The 25,141-nt window shown below is 38.8% G+C and overlaps 9 protein-coding genes and 1 non-coding gene across 16 annotated transcripts; 4 read left to right on the forward strand and 6 right to left on the reverse strand.

Moving 5' to 3' along the window:
- Window positions 1-43: 43 nt before the first annotated feature.
- On the reverse strand, window positions 44-3,957 carry LOC132195253 (meckelin). Its single transcript, XM_059617121.1, has 15 exons — window positions 3,725-3,957; window positions 3,462-3,668; window positions 3,066-3,394; window positions 2,767-3,009; window positions 2,434-2,715; window positions 2,249-2,373; window positions 2,021-2,183; window positions 1,631-1,924; window positions 1,365-1,577; window positions 1,117-1,254; window positions 933-1,066; window positions 693-876; window positions 509-637; window positions 210-455; window positions 44-153 (listed from the first exon to the last, which is right to left on the reverse strand). Exons 1-15 carry the CDS (start codon window positions 3,909-3,911, stop codon window positions 73-75), a joined length of 2,955 nt encoding a protein of 984 aa, XP_059473104.1. The 5' UTR covers window positions 3,912-3,957; the 3' UTR covers window positions 44-72.
- A 63-nt stretch (window positions 3,958-4,020) lies between these two features.
- On the forward strand, window positions 4,021-5,814 carry LOC132195377 (MYG1 exonuclease). The gene is made up of 6 exons (XM_059617324.1): window positions 4,021-4,142; window positions 4,240-4,431; window positions 4,508-4,603; window positions 4,676-4,903; window positions 5,129-5,521; window positions 5,580-5,814. Exons 2-6 carry the CDS (start codon window positions 4,316-4,318, stop codon window positions 5,749-5,751), a joined length of 1,005 nt encoding a protein of 334 aa, XP_059473307.1. The 5' UTR covers window positions 4,021-4,142; window positions 4,240-4,315; the 3' UTR covers window positions 5,752-5,814.
- Window positions 5,780-7,135, reverse strand: LOC132195380 (retinol dehydrogenase 12-like). The gene is made up of 6 exons (XM_059617331.1): window positions 6,903-7,135; window positions 6,660-6,851; window positions 6,438-6,596; window positions 6,256-6,375; window positions 6,013-6,205; window positions 5,780-5,959 (listed from the first exon to the last, which is right to left on the reverse strand). The coding sequence occupies exons 1-6, from the start codon at window positions 7,015-7,017 to the stop codon at window positions 5,857-5,859; spliced, it is 882 nt and encodes a 293-aa protein (XP_059473314.1). The 5' UTR covers window positions 7,018-7,135; the 3' UTR covers window positions 5,780-5,856.
- Window positions 7,136-7,291: 156 nt separating this feature from the next.
- On the reverse strand, window positions 7,292-9,209 carry LOC132195379 (retinol dehydrogenase 12-like). The gene is made up of 7 exons (XM_059617330.1): window positions 9,068-9,209; window positions 8,757-8,888; window positions 8,507-8,698; window positions 8,294-8,452; window positions 7,869-7,988; window positions 7,611-7,803; window positions 7,292-7,556 (listed from the first exon to the last, which is right to left on the reverse strand). Exons 2-7 carry the CDS (start codon window positions 8,875-8,877, stop codon window positions 7,454-7,456), a joined length of 888 nt encoding a protein of 295 aa, XP_059473313.1. The 5' UTR covers window positions 8,878-8,888; window positions 9,068-9,209; the 3' UTR covers window positions 7,292-7,453.
- A 299-nt stretch (window positions 9,210-9,508) lies between these two features.
- On the reverse strand, window positions 9,509-11,407 carry LOC132195378 (retinol dehydrogenase 12-like). 4 transcript variants are annotated; one of them, XM_059617328.1, is made up of 8 exons: window positions 11,356-11,407; window positions 11,080-11,211; window positions 10,830-11,021; window positions 10,616-10,774; window positions 10,260-10,379; window positions 9,984-10,188; window positions 9,781-9,934; window positions 9,509-9,700 (listed from the first exon to the last, which is right to left on the reverse strand). In XM_059617328.1, the coding sequence occupies exons 2-7, from the start codon at window positions 11,198-11,200 to the stop codon at window positions 9,832-9,834; spliced, it is 900 nt and encodes a 299-aa protein (XP_059473311.1). In that variant the 5' UTR covers window positions 11,201-11,211; window positions 11,356-11,407; the 3' UTR covers window positions 9,509-9,700; window positions 9,781-9,831. The 4 variants fall into 4 exon arrangements, with proteins under 4 accessions (XP_059473311.1, XP_059473312.1, XP_059473309.1 ...); XM_059617329.1 differs by lacking the exon at window positions 11,356-11,407 and adding an exon at window positions 11,270-11,288; XM_059617325.1 differs by having other exon boundaries at window positions 9,563-9,700; window positions 11,080-11,225; window positions 11,356-11,401.
- A 548-nt stretch (window positions 11,408-11,955) lies between these two features.
- On the reverse strand, window positions 11,956-15,304 carry LOC132195245 (retinol dehydrogenase 12-like). Of its 3 annotated transcripts, none has more exons than XM_059617111.1 (7): window positions 15,215-15,304; window positions 14,881-14,984; window positions 13,261-13,386; window positions 12,999-13,190; window positions 12,597-12,755; window positions 12,227-12,539; window positions 11,956-12,172 (listed from the first exon to the last, which is right to left on the reverse strand). In XM_059617111.1, the coding sequence occupies exons 2-7, from the start codon at window positions 14,975-14,977 to the stop codon at window positions 12,073-12,075; spliced, it is 987 nt and encodes a 328-aa protein (XP_059473094.1). In that variant the 5' UTR covers window positions 14,978-14,984; window positions 15,215-15,304; the 3' UTR covers window positions 11,956-12,072. The 3 variants fall into 3 exon arrangements, with proteins under 3 accessions (XP_059473094.1, XP_059473095.1, XP_059473096.1); XM_059617112.1 differs by having other exon boundaries at window positions 15,228-15,246; XM_059617113.1 differs by lacking the exons at window positions 14,881-14,984; window positions 15,215-15,304 and adding an exon at window positions 14,670-14,795 and having other exon boundaries at window positions 11,957-12,172.
- A 669-nt stretch (window positions 15,305-15,973) lies between these two features.
- On the reverse strand, window positions 15,974-16,045 carry Trnad-guc (transfer RNA aspartic acid (anticodon GUC)). Its single transcript has one exon. It is a non-coding gene; the product is annotated as a tRNA-Asp (tRNA).
- Window positions 16,046-16,284: 239 nt separating this feature from the next.
- LOC132195203 (dnaJ homolog subfamily C member 8) lies at window positions 16,285-17,790 on the forward strand. The gene is made up of 2 exons (XM_059617034.1): window positions 16,285-16,783; window positions 16,869-17,790. Exons 1-2 carry the CDS (start codon window positions 16,349-16,351, stop codon window positions 17,190-17,192), a joined length of 759 nt encoding a protein of 252 aa, XP_059473017.1. The 5' UTR covers window positions 16,285-16,348; the 3' UTR covers window positions 17,193-17,790.
- Window positions 17,791-17,972: 182 nt separating this feature from the next.
- Window positions 17,973-21,437, forward strand: LOC132195116 (vang-like protein 2). Its single transcript, XM_059616876.1, has 10 exons — window positions 17,973-18,141; window positions 18,395-18,544; window positions 18,597-18,714; window positions 18,778-19,043; window positions 19,104-19,440; window positions 19,500-19,656; window positions 19,716-19,810; window positions 19,861-20,020; window positions 20,076-20,290; window positions 20,342-21,437. Exons 2-10 carry the CDS (start codon window positions 18,426-18,428, stop codon window positions 20,558-20,560), a joined length of 1,686 nt encoding a protein of 561 aa, XP_059472859.1. The 5' UTR covers window positions 17,973-18,141; window positions 18,395-18,425; the 3' UTR covers window positions 20,561-21,437.
- A 234-nt stretch (window positions 21,438-21,671) lies between these two features.
- On the forward strand, window positions 21,672-25,117 carry LOC132195419 (peroxisomal acyl-coenzyme A oxidase 3-like). 2 transcript variants are annotated; one of them, XM_059617394.1, is made up of 15 exons: window positions 21,672-21,783; window positions 22,194-22,326; window positions 22,387-22,545; window positions 22,607-22,753; window positions 22,817-22,964; window positions 23,019-23,193; window positions 23,248-23,363; window positions 23,415-23,581; window positions 23,638-23,760; window positions 23,890-24,010; window positions 24,063-24,293; window positions 24,344-24,489; window positions 24,548-24,674; window positions 24,727-24,881; window positions 24,934-25,117. In XM_059617394.1, exons 2-15 carry the CDS (start codon window positions 22,198-22,200, stop codon window positions 25,024-25,026), a joined length of 2,037 nt encoding a protein of 678 aa, XP_059473377.1. In that variant the 5' UTR covers window positions 21,672-21,783; window positions 22,194-22,197; the 3' UTR covers window positions 25,027-25,117. The 2 variants fall into 2 exon arrangements, with proteins under 2 accessions (XP_059473377.1, XP_059473376.1); XM_059617393.1 differs by lacking the exon at window positions 21,672-21,783 and adding an exon at window positions 21,969-22,128.
- The last annotated feature ends 24 nt before the right edge of the window (window positions 25,118-25,141 follow it).

The following is a 25,141-nucleotide window of genomic DNA, read 5'->3' on the forward strand; positions in this document are numbered from 1 at the left end:
GTTAATTAAGAATTTTTCATAGTGCAAGATCGCCTTTATTGAGTTATAAACCACAAGAAATTTGTATTTTTATCAAATAAGGAATCTTTCATCCACCAGAGTCTTCCTCGCAACATTATTTCTGCCTCCTATTTGTCGAAGAACAATCAGGGTCTGGAATAAACCCTCAAGCAATAAAACAAAATTTCAAAACAGAGTCATGACCTTACCTTAGCTGCAAGGGCAGTCGTAATTGCGGCGAGCAGAAAGTCAGCAAATATCATTTCCGAGCAGCAAAAGAGAGCGAGATCAAACGAGAAGAGTGTGAATTCGGCTCCGTGAAACAATACCCTATCAAATGAACTTCCGTCGTCGGCATACAAAATTGCCTTATCCGTCGAGTCGGCCAGCTCAATGTCCAGCAGCTTTTCCAAAAAGGCCTTTTCCTTAATTTCGTAGTCCAATTCGCGAATGGCCTGTAATCGATAGAATTTTGAAACTGCGTCGCGATTAAATTTCATCGACTCACGTGCTGGAAAAAGGCGGCCAAGAATTTGTTCATGGTGTCGTAGGCCTGTGCGATTCTGTCCGCGTTCCCTTGCCAGTGAACACCGTTTTTTGTCGAGCTGGACATCAAACGTCTGCTGCGATGCCCCGCCTGAAGAAATCTCTTAATTTTTCGATAAATTCAATATGTAGAATATAAAACTGACCGAGGTGTCAAGGGGAGCCGTGACTCTTCTGCTGAATGCTCGCATTTTCGGAGGAACGGCCATCTCGAAAGTCTGTTGCTCACAACCAGGCACCAAACCTCTGTGCGCACACAGATCCTCCTGCTCGCGCTTCAGTTGCTCGCCCAAAGTTTGCATGTCCGTGTCTGCTGAACCGTGAGCTGATCTGCAAATTATTTCAGATCCAATAAAATTAAAAAAAAAATTGTTTCTGGATTTTACCTCCCGTGCAAATAGTATCCATAATTTTCGTGCGACATAATAAATACGCTGATGTTTGCCACAGAACACAGATCGATGAACTGTTGGACGCAGTTGGAAACGTACCGCTCAAAGAAGCCCGTTATAAAAATCCACTGGAAAATTAATAATAAAACGAAAATGAAAATATAAAACGTTTAACAACCTGAGCTGCGTAAACAACAATGTACACCAGTAATCCAACAGCAAATCGCAGAGCGAGACTTTTGCCTTCTCCAAAATTCCGTTGAACACTGGTGTGCAGATCGGGATCTGGCGTCGCCCAGTGCTCTATTCCAATTATCTAGAAAGATTAAAAGCTTTAAAACTAGCCCCTTTGAATAGATAAACGCAACCCGCTTAACATGTGTGTCCCGCAGGTTGCCTACATTTCCTATATATTTTTAATTTTACCTGCAATAAAAACGTTGTCGCGAGCAATTGGAAAGCGACGCTCGTCCTTCTTGTAGCCTGAATTTCGTTCCACTCGTTGGCAACCAAATATGTGCGCCAAATACTGACTGGGTTCGATGGCGTTGGCAAAGATGCAATTTTTGGCCGCTCCCAGTCCATGAAAAAGAGATCCACTTTGGTCTGCATCCATAGTAAGTGGAGAACTTCCACAAGCTTTGAGAAATTCTGATTAAAATTTTCCCTAATTTAATTGAATTATTTTATACTTTAAGAGCAGCAGCACTAATTACGAGGTCCCTTAGCAAAGTTTCGTGCTCTTCGGTGGGCAGCAAAGTGTGAGGCACCGACTGTCCTTTGTACAAGAGAAGGGTCAAAAGTCCCGAGACTCCGGACACGAGAAGAAACGCGTTTGCCACTGGCCCGCATGCGAGTAGAAGCAACCTGACGAGGGTCAGCAGGTCAATTGTAGCGCCCTGAGCACGGCCATCCCTTCTGCTTTGGCTCCACGCAGCGATCCCGGCCCATACAATACCAGCGCTTCCCAAAACTGCAGCGCTCACCTGAAAAATTGTAATAATAATTTTAATTGAAATTTAAAAGAAGTCAAAACGCAATTTATTTTTTAATTTTTATGGAGACAGCGTAAAAAAATTCACCTGCACGCTGTAAGTTGGAGTTTTTTCCATTTCCCAAGTGACCTCAAACGAAACCTTGAGTGCGGAATTTTCCTCAATTTGGCCCTGATTAATTTCCGCATATGTCAACTCAATAAGAGGTGGTAAAATTTGCCCTGCGTTTTCATGACTCTGAGCTGTAACTCTTTAAAAATTTAAAAATACAAAAATACACGTAAGTAAATCTATTCAAAACACTTTACAACTTACTTAACTTTGCATGACTTTAGGTAGCGAATAATTCTTGGAATTTTGTTTTCTTTGGAAGTTCGAGCCAGCTCGTTGTCAACCAAAAACATCCGCCTCACGAATTGCCAATTAGCGGAATCCACAGCCTACATATTTTGATAATTTTACTTTAATTAAAAAAATTTATATTTATTCCTATTTTGTACATCATTTCCGCGCATATTCCGAATCAGCAAGGGGATAGGGTAGAGTTTTTCACTGCCGTCAGCTAACGTTGCCTCCAAATACAAATCCTGCAAGGTGGTCGTTTGAGACAAAAATTTCCTGGCAGAGACCAAACAGGAAATCTGGTATTTGGCGCCAAATCTCAGTCCTTGCTCCTCTTCGTCCAAAGGGCAGAGTGTCAACAAACTCGCACCACCACTTTCTAGTCCAATTAATTTGCCTTCAATGCTGAATTTAACAGCTCGAAGATGGAGAACGCTAGACTGATTTTCAAATAAAAAATTGTGTCACATAAATTAACTTATTAATTTCACATTAGAATTTCGAGTCAAAGTGAATTTGAGTGGAGACAACTTTCTTTTGGCCAAAACACTGGGAGCGTCACCGTCTCCGTACAAAAGCCACGGCCTGGCTTCAGTTCCCGAAACCACAGCGCCTGCTAGAGTCCTTTTCGCGTCCCGAAACGTTTTGCACGCAGAAGGGCCAGAATCGTCGTCGTTGTACAAATTTAGAGCGCACAAATTTGCTACGAATTGGCATGCTGTGCGGTTACCTAACTAAAAAAGAAAAAATTAATTAAAATGGTGTAATTAAAATAATTTTTGTATTATACTTGGCAAAGAATTGCAGATGGCCGGAGTCGGTCTTTGATAAGTTGAGAAGTAACGGTTTCCGTGTCGAATTGGACCTGCGCGAGTTTTTCCGTAACAGGCCAATTGACAAGACTGCTTTTTGGAACGCAAAGTGGAGGTTCGTCGGGCGGTCGCAGCAGTTCGTGACTCTTGACAGGGCAGCTGCAGTTTGCGGAAACGTCCAGAGAGGATCTCAGATTGCACGGTTCGCACAGACCAAAAGCTCCTAAATTTTCTCTAGCCTTGAAACCCGGAGCGCAAGCAACGCATCGTGGTGTTTGAGACAAAAGTCCGCTCCATTCCGTGCTAACTATAAAAATATTCATTTTGAATGAAATTTTCAATTGAAAAAAATTAAAATGCGCTCTTTTCATTACCAGAAATGTGATTGGCCGGACAGGAGGCACAAAGAGACACGGCTGTGCTGTTCGGCTCTTCAGTGGTTGTGACTAAATTAGCACAAGGGACGCATTCACGCTGGTCAAAGGACGGTTCGTGATCTTCGGGACATTTTTGGCACCTGGGAAATTCGCCTCCGACCGTCGGCACAATCACACTAGCCGCGTTGCATTGACAAGAAAATCCTGGAAATAAAATAATTTGGTATGATTTTAAAATTTTTAATGTTTCTATTCTAAACCATCTTCGGTTGGTACGAGATTCGCGAGGTGACTGCACTTGGAGCACTGCAGAAGGTTCACATTGTAAAACTCGTCTGGGAGGCACGTCCCGATCTCCGCAAACTTGATTAATTCTTCAGCGTCTACAAAAATCCGAAAAAATGATAAAGAGAAAAGGAGGGCTGAGAGGAAAAGCGGTGAAATCATGTTGTAATCATATAATGATGTATTGACGGGCCTTGCACGCCTGGAAATTAAGCTTTCGGCTTTCGCGGGCATTCCAATGCAGTGCGCCGAGCGACTGCAGCGCTGCGGTCGTCATCAAAATCAGACAATCCGCCGGCTTTTTTGTAAACAATTAAACACAGAACCCCGTGCGTTTTTCAAATTGCTTTTTGGTGTTTATTTTCTCCTAAACGAGTTGTAATAACTTAACTGGTATGAACAAAAGGATATATTCTTAAAATAATTTCATTTGCCTGCATTTTTAAAGCATTTATTTTTGGTAATAAATCAAATAAATTGTGTGTTCCAGAAATAAAAAAGGTTTCATCATTCTTGCATTATTTCGTGTCTGCTTCTCCACATCTGCAAGAACAGCCAGCAGAAATATGAGTGTCGTTCCAAAGAAAATCGGCACCCACAACGGAGTTTTCCACTGTGACGAGGTTGTTGCCTGCAACCTGCTGAAGAGATTGCCAGAGTACAAAGATGCAGAAATCGTCAGGTAATTTTCACATTGTTTCACATGAGCAATTTAAGTTGCTTTTTAAGAAAGTAAAAACCTCTATAATTACTCACAGAACCCGAGACCCAAAAGTTTTGGAAACTTGTGACATTGTGGTTGACGTGGGAGCAATTTACGATCACGAGAAGAAGAGATACGACCACCACCAAAGGTAAGAAGAATTAATTTACTTTGATGTCATCAATTTATTTTCTATTAAATGCTAAAATTTTCTAAATTTTAGGGAGTTCAATGAAACTCTGAAATCAATCCGTCCTGACAAGCCGTTTGAAATTAAACTGAGCAGCGCAGGTCTCGTCTTCTGCCACTACGGAGAACAAATTCTTCGAGGAATGATCGGCAAGGAAAATGAAAGTCTTCTGGATATTTTGTACAACAAAATGTACGAAACATTTGTCATGGAAATTGATGGCATTGACAATGGTGTCAACATTTGTGACGGAGAGCAACGGTAATTATTTTTTTATGTACATAATTTTACTTGTTAATCGTTTTTTAAGAAATTTGTAGGAGTTTTAGATCTAAAATTATGTCAAGTTTTCTTGAAAATTCAAATTTTTTTAGTCAAATATTTTAATGATTCATTTATGTAAATTGAAAGATAATTCTGTTTGAAAATAAAAGATAGATACAATTTCTTATAATTAAGTTTTAAATAATTTCTTTCTTTTTGTAGCTACCAGATCCACACAAACCTGAGCTCAAGGGTGGGCCACTTGAACCCTTCGTGGAACGAGACTGACTTTGATGAAAACGCCCTTTTCCGAGCTGCCATGGCCATGGTTGGCGCAGAGTTTGACGAACGCGTCCGCTATTACTCCACAGCTTGGTGGCCTGCACGTAGCATTGTCCAGGAGGCGATCAACAAGTGCCTGAACTCCTCTGACCCCAAGCTGAAGCAAATCGCCATCTTCGATCAGTGCTGTCCTTGGAAGGACCATTTCTACTCCATTGAAGAAGAGATGCAGATTGAGGACAAGATCAAGTTTGTCATTTTCGAGTCTTCCGACAAGCAGACCTGGCGTGTCCAGGGCATTCCAAAAGGCAACGCCCGCTCTTTCGTTCTCAGGTTATTGAAATAAAAAATATTTATTTGTCAAAATCAATAATGAATATAATTGATCCAGGCTGCCTCTGCACGAGAAATGGAGAGGAGTGCGAGACGAGGACCTGTCGTCAATTTCAGGAATTGAGGGATGCGTCTTCGTCCACGCCAGCGGCTTCATTGGAGGTAACAAAACTCTAGAAGGGGCTATTGAAATGGCTTGGCAGACTATTGAAAAGTCCAAAACTGATTAAAATGAAACCAAAATAAATTGAAGGCGAGCAATTTTATATTCGAGGAAATTTTTATTCGTCAAATTTAAAAACACAACATAATAAAAATTATAATTTGATGATGGATTAATATAAAAATCTGGAGACGCGCTCTTCGCTGTACCTCCACAATTTTTCTGCACTTTCCTTATTTTTGGCTCTGCAGGACGTGGCAGCTTTGGAGCATTCGCTAAAAGATTGTGTTAGATTCATTCTTGTTATTTATTTGGGATTATAAGGAACCTATAATAGAGTCCGTTCTGCACCGTCAGCTTTTTGTCCAAGACGCAGTGAAGGGTGGTTTGCGCCCCTTCATTAGCTGTCAATTTGGCCCACTCGATTCTCTTTTGAAGACTTGCCTGAACGCCCTTTAAATGCCTCGTTGCTTCCGTTGAAACGAGACCGGGATGAACTGCATAAGCCACGACCTCTGAACCTGTATTAAGTATTTAAAAAATATTTATTACTTTTGTTCTAAAAAAATACCTTTTAAGCGTTGAATAAGCTCTAAGGTGAAAAGAATGTTGCAAAGTTTGCTCCGGTTGTAGGCCTTTGTTGGCTTGTACGACTTTCTCATCTTCATGTCGTTGTAATTGATTTTTCCAACTGAAAGTTTTGCATTTCACGCTTTGATATGATTACCCAGTTTAATATTTAATTATAATTACGCCAGTGAAGGCCACTTGATACATTGATTATTCTAGACGGGGCACTTGCTTGGATCACAGGGAGTAGAAGAAGGGTTAGTAGGAAGTGTCCAAGGTGGTTAGTTTGGAATTGCATTTCATTGTCATCCTCGGTCAAAGTGTATGGACACGCGTAAACACCTTGAAAATAAAAATTTTAAAGTAAAAATTTTGATTATATAATAATTAAAACTTTTTTGCAACCTGCGTTATTGATGAGCAAATGAATTCTGGCCTCGGTACTGAGAATTTCCTCTGCACAAGATTTGACCGATTGCAAAGAGGACAAATCGAGCTTCACAAAATGTAAATCGCAACTGGGAATGTCCGCCTGCAGTTTTTCCAACGCTTTTTCCGAGAGCTCCAAATTCCGGTTTGCCATAATGACACGCGCGCCTAAAAAGTGCAATTTGTCTCCTCTTCAAAATATATATTTGCCAGATTTACCTCGAAGCAACAGTTCCTTGACCGTTTCGAAACCAATTCCAGTATTTGCCCCTGTCACTATCGCCGTTTTTCCATCCAACCTGGCTGTCGATTTGCACTTCGCTTTCCGCCCCATTTTTAAAATCAATAATTTTCCTAGTCGCTCACTGTGTTATTGAATTATTTTTCTTATCAATTGCGTAAATCATAATGTCTTTTGAGTTGACCCGTAAATAATCCTAAAATCCCTTTGTACTTCTTTATCTTCGTCTGTTATCAAGTTTGCGGGCTTGATAAGAAAAGAGCCCAAGCACAAATACAAACATTACAGTTGAGTACATTTTTTAAAAATTCTTTACTACTTCTTGTTAAAGTAACCTCAGATGTAAATAAAATTATTTTGATCTGGTTTTTATTATTTCTATAATAAATCCAATTTTATTTTCAAATTAAATTTCACATTGAACAATATGATAATAAATCGTTAAAGAATCCATTATTTAGATAAAAAAATTCATGGCAGTAAAATTATTTATCGGTTATTACCTTTTTGGAAAATAAACGTGAATGAGTCATTCGAAAGCCCGTTTGACCAATTCTTCGCTTACTTCCCACAATTTCTGAGCGTCCGCTTTGTTCCTTGCTCGGCTGCTCGTCTTTCCAGGCTTACAATCACTAAAAATTTCCATATTAGCATAGAATTTTCCTTCAGTTATTTGTTTAAAATACCTGAAGTAGAGTCCTGATTGGGTGGCCAGCCGCTCATCAAGGGCGCAGTGCAGGGTGGTCTGGGCGCCTTCGACGGGCGTTTTCTTGGCCCAGTCCAATTTGTTCAATATCCACGATGTGCCTCCCTCCAAATGCCGCCCCAGTTCCGTTGAAACCACACCGGGGTGCACGGCGTATGCAACAACTCCAGTATCTTTGAAAAATAAGTTAATTTCTTTCTTTTTAATATATTTGCCGTCGCAAATTCAATTTAGTAACCTTTAAGTTGGTCGGTCAACTTTGATGTGAAGAGGATGTTGCAAAGTTTGCTCTGTCCATAAGCTTTGGTCGGACTGTAAGATTTTTTCGACTGCAAATCATCAAATTTCACCTTCCCAACTGTAATTTTAAAACAATTTTTAACGAAGAGATTAAATAAATTAGTAAACCTTTTAATAAAAAGCAATGAGAATGATCGGGAAAATCAGAGACTAAAAATTATACTATTCATACAATTTTAGGTTTATGTGTGGGTGGTAAAATGCGACCATTACTTTTAGTATAATTTCGATTTTTCTCTAATTTTACAAATTTAAATTTTCGTGCGTTTTTTCATTGCCCAATTAACAATTTTGATTTTAAAGCAACTCCTATAAAAAAGTTTTCATACCCAAAGAAATTATTTTTTATCAACGTCAACTTACACAAATGAGCTGTGCTGGAAACGTTTACAATTCGCGCAGGAGCGCTTTCTTTGATCCGCGGCAACAGAAGCGTCGTGAACAAAAAGTGGCCCAAGTGATTGGTCTGGAATTGCATTTCATATCCATCCTCTGTTGTCATGTACGGGCACATCATTACGCCTGAACGCAATTTTTAAATACAGATTTTTATTTAATAATAATTTTGAAAAGAACCGGCGTTGTTGATGAGCAGATTAATTTTTGGCTCGCTCCTCAATAATTCCTCGGCGCATTTTTTCACCGAGTGAAGCGAGGCCAAGTTGAGCTGAACAACACGCACGTTGCAATTGGGCACTTCTTGGCGCAGTTTTTCCGCCGCTCTCTCGGAAAGTTCCACGTTTCTGTTAGCCATGATAACTTTCGCCCCTGTGATTAAAATATCGTTGATTATTATTACGAGGAAGGAAAACTCGGACGACCAAACCTCTTTTGACAAAATCCTTGGCAGTTTCATATCCGATCCCTGTGTTAGCGCCAGTAATGACTGCGGTTTTACCTACCAAGCTGGCAGTTGAGTTGCACTTTCCATTTTTGAACAGCCCCATTGTCGCTCTTCCTGCACAGTGACCAAAATTTTACATTTAATTCACAAACTGAATGCTGCGGAAAATTCCTTTCAAGGTCCGGTGTAATTATTAATTATTATTTAATTTTTTAAACGCAGAAACTTACAATTTTTTAACCAAAATCTAATTTTAACTTATGAGAAGAAAATATTTAATGAATTTTTCTTACCTTATGATTTACCGCTTATCTTTGTATGCTTCCTTTCGGCAATCTGCCTGTGAGCGGATTGAGCTTCTCGAGTGGCTTCGCCTCTATTTAATATAAGCCCAAAGATTTTTGTGTGGGAGGAATGATAGTGCACAAAGTGTTTTTTGGTGACTGCTTAGAGTGCTTACATCATCTTTTAAAATTCCATTCTAGATTTCTAGAAATTCTATACAAAATGAAAATAAATGGAAAATATTCCACGTGCAAATAATCTCCCGCTTTAGAATTGCTATTCATTGAAGCCGCAAAATTACAAGTTGAAAGAAATTGATTAATTACGGTTGATCATGGCTTATCAGTGACATGCCGCAGAGCAATCATTTCATATCTTTAAAATTAGTGCCAAAAAAGGTATTAAGTTTTAAATTAATTAAACGGAATTAAATATCAATAAAAAAGTTCCGTTTCTTATGAACTTTAAAAAAAACATTACACAATTATTTATCACAAAATTTGTGGTGCACAGAAATAGCATAAATTACACTTAAATTTACAGTTTTCAGACTTTGCTGGTTCAAAGATGACTCAATTTGACAATATTTTACATCGCCTTTGTTACTTGTTTTAAGGAGGCCTGTGCTGATTTTACAGTCACTGAAATTATTAAAAAAAAAATTATTCATATTTTTTTTAAACTATATTAAAAATGACAAACTTTAAAATTCTAGTCACACCTGAAGACAATTCTGTTTAGCTAAGAACATGTAGCAGAAAATGTGAAAAACTCAATCAAGGGCCTCTTTGATCAATCTTTCGCTGACTTCCCACAATTTCTTTGCGTCACCCTTGTTTGTTGCGCGTCGGCTCATCATTCCAGGCTGGCAATCGCTAAAAATTCCTCAATCAAGATATTCCTTCGATTTCTTGTTTTATATACCTGAAGTAGAGTCCTGATTGAGTGGCCAACCGCTCATCTAGGGCGCAGTGAAGGGTGGTCTGAGCGCCTTCAAGGGGTGTTTTCTTAGTCCAGATCATTTTGCTGATTTTGCTCAACAGCCTTAATTGATCTGATCCCCTTAAATGCCGACCCAATTCCGTTGATACCACACCAGGGTGCACGGCGTATGCAACAACTCTGGTTCCTATACAAAATCAAAGTCATTGTGAATCAAAATTTAGTTTTGTTTTTGATTAAAAAAATAAATTGAATTACCTTTAAGTACTTCGGTTAACTCTGATGTGAAGAGAATGTTGCAAAGTTTGCTCTGTCCGTAAGCTTTTGTTGGATTGTAAGACTTTTCGGACTGCAAGTCATTAAAGTTGATCTTGCCAACTGTTATTAAAAAATAATTATGAATAAAACCTTCATAAATAGATTTGCGGATAATTTTGTTCAAAATTAGCAGAAGTGTCTATGAAGGCTTAAATTAAAAAGCCAGGGGCAATGAACTCTTGTAAACAATTTACAATTGCCCCAATTTTTAATTGGTTTATAGGAAGGGTCCATGACTATTTTCCAAAATAATAATAATTCATAATCAGATATTGTTATCAAAAAATTTTTCTTACACAAATGAGCTGTACTGGAAACGTTTATAATTCGCGCAGGAGCGCTTTCTTTGATCCGCGGCAACAGAAGCGTCGTGAACAAAAAGTGGCCCAAGTGATTGGTCTGGAATTGCATTTCATATCCATCCTCTGTTGTCATGTACGGGCACATCATTACGCCTGAACGCAAATTTTTAAATACAGATTTTTATTTCATATTAATTTTGAAAAGAACCAGCGTTGTTGATGAGCAGATTAATTTTTGGCTCGCTCCTCAATAATTCCTCGGCGCATTTTTTCACCGAGTGAAGCGAGGCCAAGTTGAGCTGAACAACACGCACGTTGCAATTGGGCACTTCTTGGCGCAGTTTTTCCGCCGCTCTCTCGGAAAGTTCCACGTTTCTGTTTGCCATGATAACTTTCGCCCCTGTGATTAAAATTTTGTTGATTATTATTACGAGGAAGGAAAACTCGGACCACCAAACCTCTTTTGACAAAATCCTTGGCAGTTTCATATCCGATCCCACTGTTAGCGCCAGTTACAACAGCGGTTTTACTAAACAAATTGGCCGCAGAGATGCACTTTCCATTTGAGAATATCCCCATTATTGCTCTTTCTTCAGCGAGAAAACTAAAGAATTAGTAGGCATTTTTTTTTAAATAACGTTTCGTTACTTGAGGCCTTGAATTAAGTTAAAAAATTTTAAAACTCAATATAAGATATTAAAATGAAACGAAAGAAAAATGAGCTCCTCTCTTACCTTTTTACTGACCCACTTATCCTAACCCGTCTTCCTTTCTCTAAAGTGCCTGCGCACTGAGTGCTTCGTATGTCTTCGCTTTCGAGAGTCTTCGCCTGTAGTTTTCTTTTTTGGAAGGAGTAAAAGGATGCTTTGGAAGCGTGACGTATTCCGTCTCCTTTGAAAATTACATCTATAAAATTATTGAAAAATGTTGTATTTTTATTACCTTATTTATTTTTCCCATTCAATTCACATTTCAAAATATATAAAAATACTATATTATTAATGAACAGTTTTGAAAATTTCACTTACAACTGATGAAAATTTCATGCAAAATTATTTATTCAGTTGCATAAATGAATTTAAAATAGTTTATAAAATAATTGGCATTTAAAAATCCCCTTGAAAATCAAAGCCATGCTGACGAAATCTGATAACCATTGAAAAAGATATCAGTATTAAAGGGCACTGGGGTCTTTGCTTGACTTAAAATTTAAGATGGTTTAACTTAATTGCAATTTTAAAACAGATATCAATATCAGCATTCTGCTTTTCAAAATAAGCATGTCCAACATTTTTATTAATTAATGTATTATTTAAAAAAAAAACGCAATAATTTTATTCAATAAATTCATGGTCTTGTATTTAATTATTTACAAATGACAAAATACAAAATAGTTTAAAAATTAAAACATAAATAATTATTTTAACAATAGTAATTTAAGCAATTCAATCTCATAGGTAATCCTTTAACAGTTCTTCACTGACTTCCCACAGTTTTTTCGCGTCCTCTTTGTTTCTTGCTCTTTCAGAGGTCCGCCCTGGGCTGCAATCACTAAAAATAATTTTTTTATCATTTGCTTTTGAAAACAAAATAATAAGAGCCAACCTGAAGTAAAGCCCATTCTGCGTGGCAAGTTTCTCATCGAGCGCGCAGTGGAGTGTGGTCTGAGCTCCCTGGAGGGGCGTCTTCAGAACCCACCCGAACCTCTGGAAGGCCCAGGAGCAGCCGCAGGGCAGGTGCCGACCGAGCTCGGTGGCGACCACGCCAGGGTGCACGGCGTAAGAAACAACGCCGGTGTCCTTGAGTCGCTCCTGCAACTCCAGGGTGAAGAGAACGTTGCACAATTTGCTCTGGTTGTAGGCGAGCACCGAGTTGTACGACCGGGTCGACTGCAGGTCTTCAAAGTTCACTTTGCCCCCTGAAATTAAAATTTTTTTAATCAAAGGGATGAATTTAATGAATAATGAGGGCGTACCAAGGTGAGCTGCGCTGGAAAGATTGATTATCCGTGAGGGAGCGCTGTTTTTTACTGTCGGGAGCAGCAGGTTTGTCAGCAAAAAGTGGCCTAGGTGATTAGTTTGAAACTGCATCTCAAGTCCATCCTCGGTTTTGGAGTAAGGGCATGCCATGACCCCTGAAAAAAGTCAGGTTTTTTTGTTTGCGCCTTGAATAATTTATTCAGCGATCTGTAATTACAACAGTTTTACTCTCCGGTCATGACTTTTACCCTTTAACTCACGATATTGGCATAGATTGCCTTATGGTGCACCAAGAAACTTAACTTGCAAGTAAAGGGTAAATCAGACAGAGAGAAAACAGCTATCATGTTTTGCTTGAGTGACGAAAAAAATTGTTTGTAACTAAGCCTTGGACTGACCAGCATTGTTGACCAGGAGATGGATCTTCTGCTCAGTTTGGAGAAGGACATCGGCGCACTCCTTCACAGACTTTAGTGACGCCAAATTGAGTTGCACCACGCGGATGTCGCCGCCAGGTACTTCCTTTCGCAGTTCGTCAGCTGCACTTTCGGCGAGCTGGATGTTTCTGCACGCCATAATCACTCGGGCACCTAATTCATTTTTTTTTCATTCAACAAATAGTAAAAATTAATAATTAAATTTAAAATAAAATATAAGCACCTCTTTTCAAAAAGTCTTTGGCCGTCTCGTATCCAATGCCAGTGTTAGCTCCAGTAATAAGGGCGGTTTTGCCCTCAAGGGTGTCTTTTGAGGTGCATTTTCCGCTGCCGAAGAGTCCCATTGCGCCTGAATAAATTATTTAATTCAAAAGTTTTTTTTATAAGCCTGCAAAGTATAAATTAATAAATAAGAAAAATATTGTTTGCACTTTAATTTAATATGAAAGAATCTGTTGATTTGGAACGTCAGATGATTCCGTTATTGAGTGTCAAAGTAATCAAACTTGGCATTGTTATATTTGAGAAACCTTCAAGTAGGACGCGCGCGCCTCTATTCCGAAGAGAGAAATACTCTCGCACTCCGTAAAAATATACAATAGCACCAATCGGCGCCGATGGAGGTCAGTGGCAGCTAATGTGCCAAAAGCTACGGCCGCGAAATTCTTACGGAGAAATTTATAAAGAATCCAAAACAAATTGAACTGAATACGCTCATTCATAAAAAGAAAGAGGCAACAGGTGCGCTGCACAATTTTTGCACAGTTGTTTTGAGTGAATGCGAAAATATGTTTGAGAAACTTATTAATCCGTATTTAATTATTATTATTCAATTTTTTATTTTCAATTGTATTTCTCGGTGTTTTTCAACTCGCCTACTTTAAATGGCAAAAAATGAGGAAAACAATTATAATTTTAAGATTTTTTGTTATGGAAACCTGAAAATTTATATCAACATGCGATTGACCATGTTTTATGAAGCAAAAATTTCACGCAATAAAGGACGTTCATGTTCAGTTGCATGTTGATGTAAATTTTGCGATTCCCATAATATAAAATTGTAAAAAAAAGCGAAAGAAAGTAAAATAAAAATTTTAATTATTATTAGTCAGTGCAGAAAGAACGTTTATTTATATTTTCTCAAATCATAAGCTAAATTCTAAATACAACAATGTTTCGACGGAAAAGTACAAAAAGCTAAAAACGGGTCCGTCAATTCATTCATATTGGTTCTGAACACTGAAAGATTTCCTCTGCATGCTTATATATTGTTGCGTTTTCTGTGTATGTGTAATCACCTTTTTGCGTCTAATCTAGTTAATAACTTTGAAGGTCTCACACTCGTATTGATTTTGGCTTCTGCAGGAAGCGTGTACACAAACTGTCACGCGACAAAAGTATTGACAATAAAACGACTGAAATACGTTTTGTTTTGGAGAAAAGACAATAAAAAAAAGAAAATTAAATAAATTTTATAATTTAATTCGATAATCTCTTTAAAATAATGCACCAGATAGAATTTTGTCATAAGTCCCACGTGTTAAATAAATCAAATAAATAACCAAAAATAATGAATAATAAATTTTTTTGAATTTCTCAACAAAGTGGACGGAATGCAAATTAGCCAAATACCTGATTTTGGTTCCTTCCTTAATCTTTTTATAAAACGAAGCCAGAGGAATCGAACACGTGCTGTGTATTAAGGACCGCAAACTGTCTGACTTTGTAATGAGAAGGAACTGACAAAGCACTGCGCTTATCAAAAAGTGTTCACCATTCTGCGGTTCCCCTCCCGAGAGCGAGAAATAAACAGCAGGGGAAACGACAGCAAACGCTTGGTTACCTTTGGAACGGTGCCAGACGGCGCGACTCAGGCTGCCGAGGACGTTGGTCAGGGTGCGCAGGTACTCAGGGTGCATCGAAACCGACGGCAACGCCATCCTTCCCCTAATGAAATCTAATTATTCACCGATATTTTTTTTTTAATATATCGAATGGTTAAAAACTTATTCTTCATGAATTTTGACCTTATTAAAAGCGATATTTATAATTCATTATATGAATATGCTACTTTTTAATGTCAACTCCTTGCATTAATTACAACAAAAGCACTATGCAGAAAACTGAAATTCAATTTCCTTTTGCTCTGCGGAGCTCTGGCAGTAATAAAAGGTCACCTTTAATACAAACTGGAATGTAATCTTTCGCAGTCACGGTACTCCCGAATTTCTGTAGTCTAGACGGTCGAGTGTCTGCAACTCTTCTGCCAATGAGCACCCCTTCAGTCCCTCCCCGCAAAAACAGTTATCGGGTTTCATATCCACTCTTGCTTGCTAATAAAATAAAATGGTCACCTGCGTAGAATAAATAATCTCCAGTAGAAAACAATTATTATTTCTTGATGTTTTTCGTTTTTTTTTCTGATGCATAATTTTAAGTTTATTGTTTACATTTCATTATTGAAAAGCAATTTTTTTTGCAACGAGGAGAAAAGAATTGACACCACCAATGACAAGAATTTTGTTAAAACCCCAGAGGTCAAAAAGACCCCATTCGCCCCAGTAAATAGAGGAAAATAACTTAATGGTTCATGGTGAATATTTCAAAGCTCGCTTTTCCTCAGAGGCTTTTAGCCGTTTATTATAATTCATGTGAAAAACTAGCCTCCCGTAGCGGAAACACGTGTAGAGCGCATAATATGCTTTTTTTCCAATTTGACCGACAAAACGACGTAATTTTGTAAGTTTATAAACTATAAACTAAAACTACTCAAAAGTTTAAAAGCTTAAACTATTTTTTTTTTAAATTCGCCGTGTGACAGAGAAATGCTTTAATTTATTCAAACTAAAATATTCAAAATAAAGTTTAATCGTATTCGTGTATTTACTATAATTGCAGTATTAGAAACCCAAATGAATACGAACGTGGTAAAAAGCCTCCCCGGCGGGGAATCGAACCCCGGTCTCCCGCGTGACAGGCGGGGATACTGACCACTATACTACCGAGGACATAGTAAAATTGAGAATTTTATAAAAATTTATACCTAAAACAAAATAAAACGATTTTAACCGGTTGTAGCACTATTGATAATCGAGTATTTGTACTGAAATTTCAACAAATTGTACCAACAAAAATGTGTAATTAACGCTATGAACATTGTTTTAGTGAAAAATTTACAGTTTTATTCATTTTCATCGATATTAAAATTGCTTGACTACAATTAATTTATACCGGTTAATATTCTTCATAATCGGTTTTCAGAAGAACAAAACAAAACAGCAAAACACCCAAAAGTGTTGAAAACGAAAATTATGGCGTCGTCCAGCCAAAGCAGGCCAGTTTCGGCCGGCGAAAGTGGAGTTTCGTTCGACTCGTTTTATACCGAAGTAAAGGCGATCGAAAAACGAGACTCCGTTTTGACCTCAGCGCAACAAATCGAGCGCCTCATGCGACCCGGCTCAAGCTATTTCAACTTGAATCCGTTTGAGGTCTTGCAGGTGGACCCTGAGACTTCGCTGGACGACATCAAGAAAAAGTACAAGCGGCTGTCCATCCTGGTGCATCCAGACAAGAACCAGGATGATGCCGAGCGAGCTCAGGAGGCTTTTGAAGTCGTCAACCGATCGTGGAAGATCCTTGAAAACGAGTTGTCTAGGGCCAGGTGCATGGAGATTGTTGAAGAGGCCAAAGGACGGACAGATTTAGCCCTTGAAGAAAGAAGAAAAAAGGAGAAAAAAGACGGAAAGGTAAAATTATATAATTATACAATAAAACATTCATTTTTCTTTATTATATATCTACATTTTCATTGATTAAAAATTTTTGCCCCAGGAATTCGTTGAGCCGAGTCCAGAGGAGTACAAGCGCCAGGTGTACGTCCTGACGATGAAGCTCTTTGCAGACATGGAGCGTAAAAGACGAGACCTAGATAAGCGCGATATGGAGGAGCGAAAAAGAAAACGAGAGCAGGAAATCGAGGCTGAGGAAAAGGCCAAGACGGACAAGGAGTGGCAGCAAAACTTTGAAGAGTCTCGACAGAACCGAGTGGAGAGTTGGAAAACCTTCCAGGCTGGTGGCAAGAAGAAGAAGTCCTCGTCAGAACCCAAGAAAATGAAGTTGTTCAAGCCTCCGAAGCACAAAGCCGAATCGAGATAAAAATAACTCAACGTGCAATTTGCGATCGAATGTGCCCAAATTTGTGTCCCAGTGTGTCGTTGGTAAAAATTAATGTGAAAAAGTTGCTTTGCATCTCCTCTGAATCAAGATTTGCATAGTTTTTTTCTCATTGAAGAATTTAAATTATTTTGATGCAGAAATTAATAATATAATAATACAGCTAATCCAGGAAAGAAATTTTTAACACTGCCGAGAATTTTGTATCTTTATCAACACAGAGTGGCTTGGCTTGAGAAAGGTGCCAAGAAGGTGATTAATGTAAATATTTATTTTGTTAAAAATTAAGGTCCAAATTATTGCTTATACAAATAAATTTAAATTAAATGTAATCCACTGGATTTTTTAATCATACATATTGTCAACAATTTTAAATATTTCTTGGACTGCTGTTACTTTTGACAATTATTTTTTTTAATGCACTTTTTCCGGTGTTTTTTATATTTATTTTTTATTGCTTCTTCTCTTCTTCTTGAGTCCCTGCCAAGAGGTGCGGATTTCCGTGGGTTGGTAGCGTACGAAGACGAAGACATGCAGCATGCAAAGTTCATCACCCTCTTCATCTCGCAAGCACATTATCTTAAGAATATTATGATCAAATAGATTTCATAAAAAAACCTTTCCAGTTTAAAATAAAAATACCAAGAAAAGTCAATGCAAAATTCCACAAAAATCTGCTGTTGGCTGTTGAGCAAAACAATTATAATTTTATGCAGTGTACTAGTGCAAGTTAAACTTTGTTATGTTGGCAGCAATGCACATCGTAAACTTTTCTAATAATTAAATGGCGTCCTTTGTTTTCCCCGAAGCCTAATGAGCGTGTTTCGACCGATAGACTCTTGAAGCAGCACGATTTCGGCGCCCGCCACACCAACAAAATCGTCCTTCGGCTTGTTGTCGACAATCGGGCCGATTTATCGAGCAATAGGCGGTGAGTTTAATTGAATTGCTGCCGGCTGAAAAGGGTTCCCACGGTCCCCTCCAAGATGCGGTCATTAGTGTGGTTTTACACGAAACCGAATTCCTCTCTGTCGGCGCGGTGTCACCGGAGGTCAAGAATTTCTCTGATTTACGGTCCGAAAGAAACCCGAGAACCTCTTTGTCGGAACCATTTTCAGTCGCGTCTTCTCCGCCAGTTGACACTTTTTTCATCAAAATTTAATTTATTATTGTCTCCGATGCAGGCTTCTTTATTTGAGGAGATATGCCAACGGCATGGAAACGGAAAGCGTAGTTTCTCACGCAACAGAGCGGTCGAGCAAGTCCAGGAGTCGAAGCTCGTCATCTAAACTGAACAACAGCTCCTCGAAGCACAGCATGGGTCGCTCAAATCGGTAAGTTTCTGCTAAAAATTGAACGTTGTGTGCTGAAAAATTATTTTGACAGATCGCACCATCGTCAGGGCAGGCAGGGCGACCGCTCTGCAGACATCTACCAGTCCACTGTGACTTTAGAGGAGACCAGAGAGGGACAAGAAATAATCGAAGTTCAAATTTTACCTCAGGTAAGCGTTCTTGCCCATCAAAAATAAATTTTTGTTAAAACAAAATGTTATAAAAATCTTCAGGATGAAAACTGGGGGGAAACGCAAACACACATCACCTCTGAGCAGTCGGTCAGCGTGGAAGACTTGTCCATGCCTGGTTTCAGTGGTCGAGGTGCTTTGGAATCGTGGGACGGAGGTGACAGCGGCTCGGCCTTCCATGTTTGTCAAAAGTACATCAGCGTTTTGGCCACCGTGGCTCTTTCGTTGGCGGCCGTTCTAAGTCCATTGGCAATGACCATTTTGCCAAAAATCGGCGTCTTTGGAGAAACAACCACAACCTCTAGCAGGTAAATAGCAAATCCTAAGCCTGCCTAATAAAATTCCTAAAAAAAATATTTTGATTCCAGCAAGTTACAAGTTTGCAAAGCGGACTGCAAAGGCCAAATTCTGTCGGTGTCACTCAAGACGGCAATACTGGCCGTGGCCATCATTGTGCTTCTGCTCCGTCGCCACCGTGCCACCATGCCTCGGATTTTTGCACTGAAAGCCTTCCTGATGGCCCTGCTGCTAGTGGTGCTGGTCAGTTTCTGGATTTTCTACATGGCGTCCCTCACCCCTGGCAAGACAGAATATGCTGCCCTCGTGTCTTTTGCAAACTCGCTCGCAGACACTCTAAATTTTGTGCTCTGGTTGGCCGTTGTTTTGTTGGAGATAAGACATCTGCAGCCAATTTATTGCATCAAGGTTTGAAACTATAGTTTGTTTAAAAAAAGCAGCTTAACTTAATTTGATAAATTTCAAAGGTGGTCAGATCTCCAGATGGCGAAGCTCGTTGCTATCCTCTAGGGCAGCTGAGCATCCAGAGAGCAGCATTGTGGGTTCTCGATCAGTATTACTCAGGTTTCCCAATTTATAATCCATACCTGGAAACTATGCCTCTCTCAAAGAAGAACAATGCCAGTGAGTTTGCCTGGTTAATTTGAAAATAATATTGAAGGCTAAATCTAAATTAATTCCAGCCCAAAGTCATCAAAGTAAACCCAGGAGCCAGCACAACTCTGTCTCAGAGTACAAATACTATGATGTGGACAACTCTACCACAAATTCAATTCTGGTAGTTAATTTTCTCAAAATAATCTTTAATAATTAATCCTCCACTTACAGTCGCCAGGGTCCAGAGCTAGTGGGAGGCATCGCAGAGATTCTAGTCATAATGAGAGGTTCTACGAGCAAACTGAATACGACCGGCGTGTGAAGAAGCGCAGAGCCCGACTCGAGGTTGCCACTGAAGAGGCCTTCACTCACATAAGACGCCTTCAACCAGGTAATTTTTTATTGTTAATTAATTCAGTGAAATCTAATTTTTATTTGATAATCAGGGGCAGCAGCTAACCAGCCTTTGGACAGTGAAGAGGCAGCACAAGCGATTTTTCCATCCCTGGCTAGAGCACTTCAAAAGTATCTGAGGGTCACAAGACAGCAGCCGCAGCACTCGGTCGAGTCGATTTTGAACCACCTTTCAGCCTGCTTGAGCCACGATCTCAGCCCTAAAGCCTTTCTTGAGCCTTTCTTCACAGCAACTCCCCTCTTACATGTAATTGAAAATTTCCTGGAAATGAATAATTAACCACTTATTTTTTATTAGTTTGAAAGAGACCCTAGGAGTATCCAAGGGTGGGCCCTGATTTGTCCCGAGCTGCTCAGCAGAGACATCCGTCATGGCATCAGGTTTTTGCTGCGCCAAGGAGACGTAACCCTGAGCTGCCTGGTGACCCAATTGCCCCAGTACAACCTGGTTGAGCAGCTCATCCCAAGTGCTTCAAACCGCTTTGCCCTCCGTCTGAACTCAGAGACAAGCGTCTGAGAAAAAATTTTGTGGACTTTTATTTACAAACAGTAAGTTTTGTTCAGCACCGTAATTACCGCAGGCCATCAAATACTTAATTTCTCTACCGTACTGTGATGGTTAGTAATTTAGTTCAACAGGATTTGCCAAATGATTTTTTTTTATCTCTATTTTGAAGAATTTACTGTCTGGTTTGTTGGAACTTTCAAAGTTTGAGCCAACTTTGCTCTCTTAGCAATTATCGAGTGTGATATGAACTGAAATTTACTCATGTCTTTTTGCATGAAACTTGAATAATACTCTTCTCAAAAACACATCAGATTTTATTTTATTAGTTGCTCAATTTTTAGTTTCTTCTGAAATTCTATGTTCAAATTACGTGTAAAATAATCTTTGACAAACTTTAGTGTTTTTCACCGACTTAACTCTTTTGTAATTTATGTACAAAGATTGAGAATCTCTGAAGCAGGCTTCGCCTATTTATTGACGACAGATTTATCACAAAATTCTAAATCAAGCATTTTGACGACTGCATTTTGTAAAGTTTTTACTTTTGTACCGAAAGCCCAAACAATAATTTTGTGCTGTAACAGCTCAAACATATTCTACATTCTAGACCGTCAGGGAAATCTAGATTTTACACTGTAAAGAAGGCGATCTCTCAAGTATTGTAAAAATGTCGATTATCACTCGTGAATAAGCATTTTCGTGTTGCGTTCTAGTGTTCAATGAGTAATGTTTGAACAGAAATTTACAAGATCGAAACTATATAGGTGTATCGATGTAAGAATAATAACTAAATTATATGATTGTGCCTTTGTATAGTGTGGTGTAAGCTATTTAAATACAATAAATTTATTACAGCTAAGTATAATCATACCAAATATCATAAGAATGTTTTTCATTTAAGAAGAAAAATAAAATTTAGGTAAATAATTTAATTTTTCACTTTCACCTTTATCTTGATTTCAAATTCCAACTCAATATTTGAATATCATCATTTATTCATCGGCAATACACTCAACATGATTATTTCTATTTCTAGCCTCTTCCTGCATTAAAGTTCATGACCTTTGAATGGGAAGCAGGTGTTTTCAGCTGGAGGGGATTTGGTCGGGAGGGGATTGAGGGGAAATCGGCATGTAAACACAGGCGATAGGCGTGACTTTGCACTTTGGACGGATGGAGATATTATTTTTGCAATTCTTTCGATAATATTAAAAATAAGGACAAACGCACTGGTAATTATCAATTAATGCAAATCGTTGGCTAATTTTTATTTAAAATATCATTAAACAAACTAGCCTCTTGAAAAATATAAAAACATTATGTAATTAAAAGTAAAATTTTATTTTTCGCTACAGTAGTACATATTATAGCTTTAAATTATCAACTTTTTTTATTTTCCAACCTTTGCTCGAGTTGAAGATTAGCAAGGACAAAGATACCTTCTCATCTTGATAAATCAATCAATATAAACTCGGTCTTGAAAGAATAATTATTAAGAAATTTAGTCCAAAAACTTTGTAGATAACTCGCAAAACAAAGGCGTCTGTGCTTTGATTCATATTAGGCAACAAAACCTGGTTTGGCTTTAAAATTAAATAATTAATTAAATTGTGTGAATAATTTTTCCAATCTAAAATTATAGCAAGATGGGATCACCAAAGCCCCTTCTGGAGGATTTTCCGCCAGGGCCTTTGGATGAGTATCGAAAGCAGGCTTCTTTTGATTGGAAGAAGTTGAAAATTTTCCTTGAAGATGAGGAGCAACTTAGGTTCAAAGTATTTATTTTTCTTAACCTCTCTCCTGCTCTGCTAAATTTTTAATAATACCTTTTGTAGATGGAAGTTTGGAGCAAAATGGAAAATGATCCGCTGTTTCATCACCCACCTGTTGCACTGACAACTGAACAAACCAGGGAGCTCACTGTCAGAAGGATGTACAAACTTCGTAGCTGGGACGTGCTGCCCACTGAAAAGATTTTGGAAGACCTTAAAAAGGTACAATTTTCTATATAATAATAATAAAAAGGCATTATAAAATAATTAATTTAAATTACAGCCGTTCTCCCTGACTTACCTCCTGAGTCAGTACGACCCCTCTTTGATGGTGAAATTTGGTTTGACTTTTGGTTACTTCGAGACTGTCTTGTCAGGAATGGGGACAAAACGGCACAAGCATTTCTTAAGCGCCCTTAAGAAAAATGAGGTTTGCTCGGAATATTCATCTTTTTATTGCTTTTTATCTGAAAATATTTTGATTTCAATCAAGATTGGTGGTTGCTTTGCTCTGACTGAAATTGCTCACGGAACGAACACAAAGGGTATGCGCACTACAGCAAACTACGACCCGCAAACCAAAGAATTCATCCTGCACTCGCCCGACTTTGAGGCTGCAAAATGCTGGGTTGGAAATTTAGGTACCGAAAGAGATACAAAAAATAATTTCTAGACTAAAAAGGCGTTACTTTTAGGGAAATGCGCAACTCACGCCATCACCTATGCCAACCTCATCACTCCTGATAACAAAAACCACGGACTTCACGCTTTTATTGTTCCTATTCGAAACCCCAAAACGTTGAAGGCTTGCCCTGGCGTCATTGTTGGCGATCTGGGTGAGAAAATTGGACTGCACGGTGTGGATAACGGGTAATCTTGTCTCATTTCACCCTTTCAAAATTAAAATGAAAATTTTTTCAAAAGGTTTATGATGTTCGACCAGTACAGAATTCCCCGTGAAAATCTTTTGAACAAGACCGGCGACGTTACCGAAAATGGCCAATACCAGTCCCCTTTTTCTGACCCCAACAAACGATTTGGTAAATGACACATCTTTTTTAATAAAAATTTTACTGAGGAAATCTCAATAGGGGCATCTCTGGGTGCTCTTTCCAGTGGCAGGGTGGGAATCATTGGAATTTGTGTGGCCTACTTGTGCAAGAGCATTGTTATCTCTGTGAGGTACTCGGCTGCTCGTAGGCAGTTTGGTGATGGTGGGCAAGGAAAGGAAATGGCCGTCATTGAGTATCAATTACAGGTACAATGTTAAATTCTGCAGGAAAAAAATTTGGATCAACCTTTCTTTTGCTCTAGCAATGCCGTTTGTTCCCATATTTGGCTGCAGCCTTTGCTCTGCGAGTCTTCAACGATTACTTTTCACAAAGGTACATTGATTTTCAAATGGAGGCCATCATGGGAGGAGACAAAAACCTTATTGTAAGCTGTTTTAATTATTATTTTTAACTGATATGAAAACTATTAAATTATTCTGCATTTTTTTAAATTAATAAATGCCTTATTTTCCTCTATTTAAAAACAAAATTAGAGATTTATTGCTATTTTCAGGCTGATATGGGAATGGAAATTCATGCTGTATCCTCAGCTGGAAAGCCGCTGGCTGCTTGGACGTCTCGTGACGCAGCGCAAGAGAGCAGGGAAGCATGCGGTGGGCACGGATACTTACGAGGTATGCAAAAAAATTAATTTAATGCATGCATAAATTTATTTCGTATTTTAAGTCGCAAATTTGGGTGAGATCCGCAATGACACCGACGCCAACTGCACATACGAGGGCGAAAACAACGTCCTCCAGCAGCAGGCGGCCAACTGGGTGCTGCAGAATTGGGCCCGCAGAAGGGAGGGACCCATCAGCAGTCCCTTTGGATCAATCAACTTCCTTTCCAACTGGCAGAAAATTCTGACAAGCAAATTCCAAGCTAAATCTGTCGAGGAAGCAGTTCACCCCACAAGTATATCTCAAAAATTTGTTATTTTGAATTTTTATTTAAATTTTGACCAGATCTGCTGGCTGCCTATGAGTGGTTGATTTGCTGGCTGGCTGGGGAGACGGAGAGTTTCCTGAAGGCCTGCAAAAAAGACCCTTTTACAGCAAAGAGCGAGTCACAAATGTTCAGGGCCAAGACGCTCTCGATGGCATTTATTGAGGTTTTACTTTTTTGTGTTTGTTAAATATTTTTTATTTTATACAAAATTCTTATGTTAGTACTACGTCCTGAAAACGTTTTGGGACTGCGCCTCCACGAATAGGGAATTCCAGCCTGTTCTGACAACTCTGTGCTCTTTGTACGGTTCTTGGACGCTCGAAAAGCACCTTGCCACCCTTTACCAGGGTAAGCCTATTTATTTCATAATTCATTTTCAATTGAAACTTGATGAAAATAGGAGGGTTCGCAACCACTCCTGAAGCTGCTCGCTTCATCAGAGACGGAGTGATCATGCTCTGTGCCAGACTGAAGCCCGACGCTGTTGCTTTGGCTGATGTGATTGCACCGACGGATTTTATCCTGAACTCGGCTCTGGGCCACTCAAGTGGAAAGGTGAGATCTCTTTTCGTTATTGTTTAATTGAGTTAAAACAATTTGGTATCAGATTTACCAAAACCTGCAAGCGGCCATTCTCCAAGGGCCAAAAGTGATGGAGAGGCCTGACTGGTGGGACGTGATTGTCCAGGCTAAACTGTGATTTTCTTGCCAAATTTTATTGTGATTTTCAACTCTTCTTGTTCCAAAATGGTGATACGTTTTTTTTTTAGAGAAAATATATTTTTACATTTTTAATGGAAAATTCAAATTGCGTT

Source organism: Neocloeon triangulifer, unplaced genomic scaffold (assembly GCF_031216515.1).
Source record: "Neocloeon triangulifer isolate White Clay Creek 2 clone unplaced genomic scaffold, ASM3121651v1 ptg000009l, whole genome shotgun sequence".
NCBI classification, from domain to species: Eukaryota; Metazoa; Arthropoda; class Insecta; order Ephemeroptera; family Baetidae; genus Neocloeon; species Neocloeon triangulifer.

Bases quoted from the DNA above. Each gene is read 5' to 3' on its own strand.
- LOC132195253 (XM_059617121.1), bottom strand. From the start codon at position 3,911: ATGATTTCACCGCTTTTCCTCTCAGCCCTCCTTTTCTCTTTATCATTT. The intron at 2,184-2,248 runs GTAAGTTGTAAA...AAATTTTTAAAG, and splicing joins CTAAAGTCATGCAAAGTTAA to AGTTACAGCTCAGAGTCATG. The intron at 456-508 runs GTGAGTCGATGA...TATCGATTACAG, and splicing joins TGGCCGCCTTTTTCCAGCAC to GCCATTCGCGAATTGGACTA.
- LOC132195377 (XM_059617324.1), top strand. From the start codon at position 4,316: ATGAGTGTCGTTCCAAAGAAAATCGGCACCCACAACGGAGTTTTCCAC. The intron at 4,904-5,128 runs GTAATTATTTTT...TTCTTTTTGTAG, and splicing joins ATTTGTGACGGAGAGCAACG to CTACCAGATCCACACAAACC. The intron at 5,522-5,579 runs GTTATTGAAATA...TAATTGATCCAG, and splicing joins GCCCGCTCTTTCGTTCTCAG to GCTGCCTCTGCACGAGAAAT.
- LOC132195380 (XM_059617331.1), bottom strand. From the start codon at position 7,017: ATGGGGCGGAAAGCGAAGTGCAAATCGACAGCCAGGTTGGATGGAAAA. The intron at 6,852-6,902 runs GTAAATCTGGCA...TGCACTTTTTAG, and splicing joins CAAGGAACTGTTGCTTCGAG to GCGCGCGTGTCATTATGGCA. The intron at 6,376-6,437 runs GTAATTATAATT...CAAAACTTTCAG, and splicing joins ATCAAGTGGCCTTCACTGGC to TTGGAAAAATCAATTACAAC.
- LOC132195379 (XM_059617330.1), bottom strand. From the start codon at position 8,877: ATGGGGCTGTTCAAAAATGGAAAGTGCAACTCAACTGCCAGCTTGGTA. The intron at 8,453-8,506 runs GTTCTTTTCAAA...AATTGCGTTCAG, and splicing joins TCTGCTCATCAACAACGCCG to GCGTAATGATGTGCCCGTAC. The intron at 7,804-7,868 runs GTTACTAAATTG...TATTTTTCAAAG, and splicing joins GTTGACCGACCAACTTAAAG to ATACTGGAGTTGTTGCATAC.
- LOC132195378 (XM_059617328.1), bottom strand. From the start codon at position 11,200: ATGGGGATATTCTCAAATGGAAAGTGCATCTCTGCGGCCAATTTGTTT. The intron at 11,022-11,079 runs GTTTGGTGGTCC...TTTTAATCACAG, and splicing joins CAAGGATTTTGTCAAAAGAG to GGGCGAAAGTTATCATGGCA. The intron at 10,380-10,615 runs GTAAGAAAAATT...TTTTAATAACAG, and splicing joins TTCCAGTACAGCTCATTTGT to TTGGCAAGATCAACTTTAAT.
- LOC132195245 (XM_059617111.1), bottom strand. From the start codon at position 14,977: ATGGCGTTGCCGTCGGTTTCGATGCACCCTGAGTACCTGCGCACCCTG. The intron at 13,191-13,260 runs GTGCTTATATTT...AAAATGAATTAG, and splicing joins CAAAGACTTTTTGAAAAGAG to GTGCCCGAGTGATTATGGCG. The intron at 12,173-12,226 runs GTTGGCTCTTAT...AATTATTTTTAG, and splicing joins CAGAATGGGCTTTACTTCAG to TGATTGCAGCCCAGGGCGGA.
- LOC132195203 (XM_059617034.1), top strand. From the start codon at position 16,349: ATGGCGTCGTCCAGCCAAAGCAGGCCAGTTTCGGCCGGCGAAAGTGGA. The intron at 16,784-16,868 runs GTAAAATTATAT...TTTTTGCCCCAG, and splicing joins AGGAGAAAAAAGACGGAAAG to GAATTCGTTGAGCCGAGTCC.
- LOC132195116 (XM_059616876.1), top strand. From the start codon at position 18,426: ATGGAAACGGAAAGCGTAGTTTCTCACGCAACAGAGCGGTCGAGCAAG. The intron at 18,545-18,596 runs GTAAGTTTCTGC...TTATTTTGACAG, and splicing joins AGCATGGGTCGCTCAAATCG to ATCGCACCATCGTCAGGGCA. The intron at 18,715-18,777 runs GTAAGCGTTCTT...AAAAATCTTCAG, and splicing joins AAGTTCAAATTTTACCTCAG to GATGAAAACTGGGGGGAAAC.
- LOC132195419 (XM_059617394.1), top strand. From the start codon at position 22,198: ATGGGATCACCAAAGCCCCTTCTGGAGGATTTTCCGCCAGGGCCTTTG. The intron at 23,194-23,247 runs GTAATCTTGTCT...TTTTTTCAAAAG, and splicing joins CTGCACGGTGTGGATAACGG to GTTTATGATGTTCGACCAGT. The intron at 23,761-23,889 runs GTAAGCTGTTTT...TGCTATTTTCAG, and splicing joins GAGGAGACAAAAACCTTATT to GCTGATATGGGAATGGAAAT.